Genomic DNA, 7,182 nt, shown 5'->3' on the forward strand with positions numbered 1-7,182 from the left:
TAAGACCTAGGGATAAAGAAGATACGTGTTCGTTCCGGTTAATTCCTTCGGCTTGTCTCCACTTTTTAATCCCACGGTGCCATCGATTTAGCAGGGTCCAAACTACAGAGCATCGGAATTCGACGAAAGTAGGTTGGATCCGTGTCGCTTCTAGTCCTGTACGGGTCATCTTCGTTCGATGAACGTGGTTCCTTTCACCCGAACTTACATTCTGTCGTACACATTCTATCGGAAAGGTGTTCCTGAACTGACCTCCTGGCAATATGAATTTTTACACACGATTCCGACAATGTCACCAGCTTACAATTGCGTCCCTATATGATCGAGAAATAGTAAAGGCATGAAGGAATTAACCGGGAACCGCAAAGCCGTATGGCATTTTACTTACTAACTTTAGCTAGGTGATCCTGAGTAGGCGAACAGAATTAGCTGTATTTTGTATGCACGTTAGTCGTATCTTGTGAGGGGCTTGAAAAAGAAGCCTGTGAGACAACGACAACATTTATACATATATATTATAAATTCGCGTTAGCACGATCCGGGAGAAGAAGGATGATTTAATGCTTTTCGATCGTTCTGTGATGTAATTAAGCACTGTTTTCATACTTTTACATCCGGGGAGAATATTTTGTATCGACCATTTAAACTTGTTTCAATTCGAATATGTTAGTTTTTTCTTTTGTTTTGTTTATAAATCAACTGTACAGGGTCCAGCAACGAATGTCGAGCGAATATATCCACATCGGTCCGTTACTTTCTAGATACCCTGTACAGAAAAGAATTTCCAACGCGGAGCATATTTCGTTGCGTCCTGCACGGTTTCGGTTTAATGTGATATACACCGTGGTAAAGTCGTGTGATCGTGTACATTCTGGACTCAGTACAACGAAGTCACGTGATCCAGAAATCGCATGACCATTTTTGTAAATAATTAATTCCTATTTTATAGTCGAATTTATAGGCCCTAAGTGATTATATGTAAGCACGCGACCAAGCTACCGCAAACCAAAGTCAGACTCGTGATTTCGCTGGACTTTAACAGACATCCGGGGGACCATGGGAAACGTATTGAATAGAAACTCGATAGGTTTTCAACTTTACTACCGGATACTTCTGATTATCATATCTCGTTCCTGGCGAACTCATTCGGAAATTGGACTCGGAGGCGCAAAAAGTGGTACAAGATTTAATCCAGCCGAAACGAGGCAACACGATTTCCAATCTTATTTCTGCGTCACTACCGGTTAACTGTACATGCTTAGAGGCACTACAAGATAGAGGTGTCTACCGATGTTCTACTGAGTAGACCAAGTAGACATAAACTGGAATAATTTGGTACAATCTCTTTCATACCTATACAATTGTTAGAGCAACAGAAACATTGATGTATAAAACATCAAATCGGATGTTTTGGTTGTATCAATAGGGCTGTTGTGTCAACTTATTACGGGTACGTGTGTTATTCAGAAGACTAGAACCTTATACCCATGGTATTTCCAATGGTACATAACATTGTTGAGTGAGATTGCTATACAAATTCATTTCAAATATGTTTGTCAGCTTATGTCGAGTAATTAATCTAGCATGACTTCTTCTTGAAAATATTTTGTTTCAGAAACTTCAGTTAATTACTCTTTGCAACTCAAACATGGCTGTGTTTCCATGTATCGTACCTTTTACCACTATGAGTTATAGATAACATTGATTTGTACATTAAGATCACAACCGTAGTGATGATATGCATTCTTCAGAATAGTAAAAGACAGTAAAAGCAATATAAAACATGAAAATATTGGATATGTAGCAACACGAATGGTACAGCAATCTCAAGCAAATTTGTTCGTTACCTCTTGGAACTCCTCTTACACAGGGTCATGGACAAAAATTTGTCAGCATCTTAGGATTTACAACACTTCTGTCCATGAATGTATACAATATTGTCTTACAATACATAGGTGTTACTCACATTATACTCTTACAAAATGCACAAAATATTTTGTACCTTATACTAGATGCACACTATGTTTCTTAATCTATTGTACGATGGTAAAATTGTAAAATAGGCATTGTAAGGAAACTCAGCCCTCAATTGGCAATCAATTTGTGCAATTCAGTTGCAAGACTGGGGTCGTTTATGCAAATTCACGTATTTTATAGACTGATTTACAAAAATGAGAATGTAATAGAACACTTGTTTCTGTTGTTAAAGATTCCATCAAACAAAAGTAAACATACAAATTATCTATAATCTTATTCATGCATAAACTCTACAGTCTGCTGAATTTTACGGTTTAAATATATGAGAAAGTCCTACGTACCTATTTATTTCATAAAATATTTGGAGCATCTTTTCGGCGAGCAATCTTCGTGCAGGCACTCACGTCCGATTCTACCGCCAAAACCAAGAAGAAGATGATGTCGCCACTAGCGTCCTTCGCAATTTTTTATTCGCGAAAACAGATATGTTTACGTGTAAATCCACGGTCAAAATGATGTCAAGTTGATCATTGAATTCCCCTGAATCGATATTATACAGTAACCATTGGTAGCTATAAAGTTTTTAATTAATATTCGACTTTTTCTGTGATTAAATTCTATAGCCCGCCTTAGGGGATAAAGTGGAGCCATCTACGGCAGAATGTCCAAGCTATTAGCCAATTAGTCCCAGGTTACGTTTCCTAGATGACGTCACTACATCCTCTAGGGCGAGTTTCAATGACGATTTAAACATAAATTACAAATGTAACAAGCTGTAATTGTTTTAAGTACATTTATAATTTTTCCTTCTATTCCAATCTAAAAATTAATTCAGGGGATTTCAACGAGCAATCTACCCACAATAATTAAATTAGAACTGTAGAGTCGTTTGCGTAATGAATATATAGAAGAGGTCATCAACTTGGCCAATTGAGGGTTTAAGGTTTCAAAGATCGTCAAGAGATGAAGAGAAAGCGTTGACTGGACTAGTGACCAAAAGTCATTTCTCTCAAACCTAATATTGATTTTCTTCGACAATCAATCTCACCGATGATTTTTCGTTACTTACTTTGTCATAGGGAAAGGCAGTTGGTTAGTCAAATGGTACCGTTAATTCTCTACTGCCAGATTACCTTTTGATCAGTGAGAACGAAGCTGACGAGCGAAGTACTTTTACAACATCTCTTGCGTCTAAATAGTTTACCGTAGCCGACATACTTTCTATCCAGGTATCAGTCGGTTGTTAAATATAATTCCTTTTTACAATCTCTATAGGTCTACGATTTTCCTCTAGCTCGACTCCGAGCAACGAATCTATCGTTGTTGTTTCATTCTGTAATATTTTATCCGACGTTAGAATGTCCTTTTACCAATATTAACCATCTTTATAAAGTTTACGTGGTCGTGTATTTAATAATCGCCCAACCCTCGTCGAACAAATCATTTTACAAATAATTCTTCAATTAGATCCTTCCTTCCTCCCATCTGCCGTTTAGATTCCCAAACATCCTAAGCGACTTTGCCTCCAGTTTCGTTGGTTTGTGCCACTTGGATAAAATTTTCATCGCTAACTCGATACTGTCACCTACGAACAACACTGTCAGCGCAATCTTAAGTTAATCTTTAATCAACCGTTCAAACCTTTACGCGCCTTTTGTTTCCGACGGATAAATCTTCCGGTCAAACGTGAAAGGCTTCTCGACCTCTTCGAAAATTCTCTCGTTGATCTTGGTAACGTTCACCTTCGTGCCGTTACTAAGATCGTTACCGAGGACATCGAGGAAAATGGCCCATCGTGGCTTGTAATAATCCGCAATCATTCCCGACCATTGCTTGCATGCGTAGTCCCTGATTTCACCCCGTGGTCCCCATAATGTAATCTGATTTCTGGCATTGTACTCGTACAACAGTTTCTCCGCGTTATTCACGGCCAGATTTTTCGCGTCCCGTAACCACGTGCCCAGCAGAAAGTTTTTTCCAGAGGCCAGTATCGACTCCAAATCGTCGAAAAGTTCTAGCAACGATTCAGAATACGATCTAAAGCGAATGGAACAAAAAATGGTAACTGGTTAAAATGCCCCGGAGAGTGCACTATAACAAATCCAAAAAGAAATCAATCGATCGTTACCTGAAGGCAGTAATGTTTTGTTTGTCGAAAGATTCCATCAAGTCCACGTAAATATCGTCTGCTTTCAGCTGAAGAGCTTGCCTCGTTAGGTCCACCACGTCGTGACGATACAGGGTACTGTTCCTTCTTCCGACTCTCGCTTGCAAGAAAGTTTTCCACGTATGGAAAAACACGTCGGACTTGTACCAAGCCTAAAAAAACATAAGTTAATAAGAAAGCTTGAATAAATCTTACTCCAATTTTACGGAAAACGACGTAAGTACCCAAGGAGTCAGATTCATACTCGGACGTCGAGTGATCACGTAACGTCCACGTACACGTTTCAAGCCAGAGAAATTGTAAACAGTTCGTCCTAAACTTTTCCAAGCTGTGACGGCGAATTCGTTCCACGCGCCGTACCTCCGACTGGCATAGTTCTCGAACCTGAAGTATTCGTATCGGACGACAGTCGTGTGGAAGGAAGCATGATAAAAACAATTGTAATATTACCAATCGTCTAAATTGATAGACTCGCGGCGATAGGCCATCTCGTTCATTAGTTCGTAGATCACATAGTTCTGGTTTATTCCTTCGGGTGTTAAGCCTGTCCCCACCATTGTACTTCCCTTGGTGTTTCTTCCCTCGAGAACGCGCTGAGATAAAAGCGAAATGCAGTGAATCATCGATGAGTGTTTGAAAGCTCCTGAATGTTCAGACGTCATACCCACCACTGGGGAGAAGGTAGAACGAGTCAAGGGCCAAGTGGTGGGGATACCTGAACACTCAACGCTGAGAAGCCTTCGAACACTCATCGATGATTTACTGTATAACGAAAAGAGGTAAGAAAAAAGAATCAGTACCTCAATGTTTCGACTGAAAGCGGTTAATTCGAGGAATCGTTTGGACACATGTCCGTTTGTATTACAGGAAATAACGAACTATAAGTCATGCTCACGTGGTTAATAATGCTCGCAGAGCCAAACATGCCCAGTGTTCCGCCAAAGTTGTGAAGCATACACCAAATGAAAGGTTGACCGTAGTAGAAGTTGAATCTTGTGTACTCGGGGAGCTGTTCCGATTGAAGATCCAACACGATCATCCGTCCCTGAAATTAGCAACTATACATTCTGATCGGAAGTCGGAAATCTTTCTTCTTAGTTCCTAGTTCTCTATTTTATTTTCGACTATTTACAATTGGCACAGACGTCAGAAAAGCCTCCGCCCTGGGTTCGGTCCAGAACGTGTAGTCGTGGACGAACAACCAACCTTGCATTAACCTTGACCAATAAGTGCACTTTATTTTGTGTTGTATTTGTTTCCTAAATTAAAATGATAGTCTATCAAATTGTTAACGCCCCTACCATATTGCTTTGGGGTCAACGTTCTCCATAGCCTTGAAAACCGATTGTCCAATGTTCCTGAGGAACCTCAGCTCACTGGTGTACGGTTCGTTTTCATTGAAAGTGTCGCAATTGTAGACGTGGTCGGTACCAAACTCTTCGATATACTGTCGAACAGTGACGCTTGGTATTATACAATTAAGAAAAAAAAAAAAACAGTTGTCTTGTTTAACAATGATGTCCCCAAATTACCGTTTTCAAAAACTTCTCACCGATAGTCTGGAAGAGTGGATCCGTGGGCTCTAAGAGGTAGGGACTAAAAACGAGGATGCTTTTTTCTGTATCACAGGAGAAGCTTCGTGACGATTCGGTGAATCATTTTTGTGTATCACTTACCAACAATACTTATCTTCAAACTGATTCCAGGTGCCAAATTTAGTCACATTCGCCTTGGGAAATAGTCTTGTAATGGCTCTGGGCACGTGTCCTGCGAATGCTGGTAGAACAGGAACGATCCCTAAATCTCTCATTCTCTGGAGGATAAGATGCTGCAGACGGATCGATTTTTCGTGCCAGGCTCGAGTCAAAGGGCCACCGAAACCACGGATGTTGCCCATTCTAGCCCTGAAAAATCATCCTAAAATCACCATGAACGTACAAAGAGTATTTGCATAAGACCAATCGGGACAGCTTTACCAGGTCAAAAATGCTGGTCCCCCAAAGTGTCCATTGATCTCGTCCCTGGTGAAGTTTAATTCAAGGTATACACGTTCCCAGATTGCTTCTTGCCCGGTGAAAGCAAGCGCCAAATTGATCCCATTAAGGGCCATCCAGTCGATGTTTCGCTCCCATTCATCCCACTGCCACCAGGCTGAGCTGTAGCTTCCAGTGCAAACGTTTTGATAGTATCTGAATCTGTTGTGAATATAATGTTAGTTACAGAATCGATCGATACGGGTTGGTTCAGATGTGTAATGTTTAAGCAACCTGTCGTTCGATGTGACGTTCACACGAACATCTGGAAGAGTGTTCGGTAGCTCGAGCTGATCCCCATCCCATGATACGTGAACGTTGCAGTAGGTCTTCAGGTAGTAGTACAATCCCCAAGCTACAGCCACCCCGGAAGTGCCGGTGATCTCGATTTTTCCGAGTGAATTTTTTATTATCTAAAATGACACTATTATTATAATTCAGTTATTGGTTACTGGTTTATGTGAAAATCATCTCAAGCAATCAGAAAATCTTGTGAGCCCAGATAACGAATGCATCGCGTTCCCACTTTTTGTTGATACCAATTGAACGACGAAAAGGTAAGTGAATTACCGTGAAAGTATCTTTTCCAATGGGTCCTAGATCAGAGTTCACGATCATTACGAACAATTCGGCCCGATCCGCGCCCAGCAGTCTCGCAGCGACGCCCTTAGCCGCGTTCGCCTGCACTTCCAGCGGAGTCTGGGGTCTCAGGTGACCCAGCGTGTTCTGGAAAGCTGCAGAATATTCTAAAGTTTTATTCTTATTTTTGATGAAAGGAAAATCACTGTGGTAATAATCTCGATTATTATTTTGTTTAAAAGTTGTGAATAAAAATTTGTGTTCTTGTTGTTCTGGTCAATCAAAGAAGAAACTAAGAATATTATCTGGATTAATGTCAACTGTAGGTATGACGGTTGAAATAATTCACTTACCATCCTGCTTCGCGTGTTCACTGCGCACTACGACGATCACGAAAATTGCAAACGAGAACTTTAACAACGACAT

The 7,182-nt window shown here is 40.5% G+C and overlaps 1 protein-coding gene across 1 annotated transcript; it reads right to left on the reverse strand.

Moving 5' to 3' along the window:
- Window positions 1-3,372: 3,372 nt before the first annotated feature.
- On the reverse strand, window positions 3,373-7,182 carry LOC107186221 (alpha-N-acetylglucosaminidase). The gene is made up of 14 exons (XM_015574042.1): window positions 7,110-7,182; window positions 6,748-7,028; window positions 6,412-6,590; window positions 6,121-6,339; window positions 5,821-6,048; window positions 5,677-5,740; window positions 5,446-5,591; window positions 5,277-5,361; window positions 5,040-5,189; window positions 4,595-4,737; window positions 4,369-4,528; window positions 4,106-4,296; window positions 3,629-4,014; window positions 3,373-3,562 (listed from the first exon to the last, which is right to left on the reverse strand). The coding sequence occupies exons 1-14, from the start codon at window positions 7,180-7,182 to the stop codon at window positions 3,441-3,443; spliced, it is 2,427 nt and encodes an 808-aa protein (XP_015429528.1). The 3' UTR covers window positions 3,373-3,440.

Source organism: Dufourea novaeangliae, unplaced genomic scaffold, assembly GCF_001272555.1.
Source record: "Dufourea novaeangliae isolate 0120121106 unplaced genomic scaffold, ASM127255v1 scaffold64, whole genome shotgun sequence".
NCBI lineage: Eukaryota > Metazoa > Arthropoda > Insecta > Hymenoptera > Halictidae > Dufourea > Dufourea novaeangliae.

Coding starts and splice junctions, on each gene's coding strand:
- LOC107186221 (XM_015574042.1), bottom strand. CDS start 7,182: ATGTCGTTGTTAAAGTTCTCGTTTGCAATTTTCGTGATCGTCGTAGTG. Junction 5,741..5,820: donor TTTGAAGATAAGTATTGTTG/GTAAGTGATACA, acceptor CCTCGTTTTTAG/TCCCTACCTCTTAGAGCCCA. Junction 3,563..3,628: donor TTATCCGTCGGAAACAAAAG/GCGCGTAAAGGT, acceptor TGTTGTTCGTAG/GTGACAGTATCGAGTTAGCG.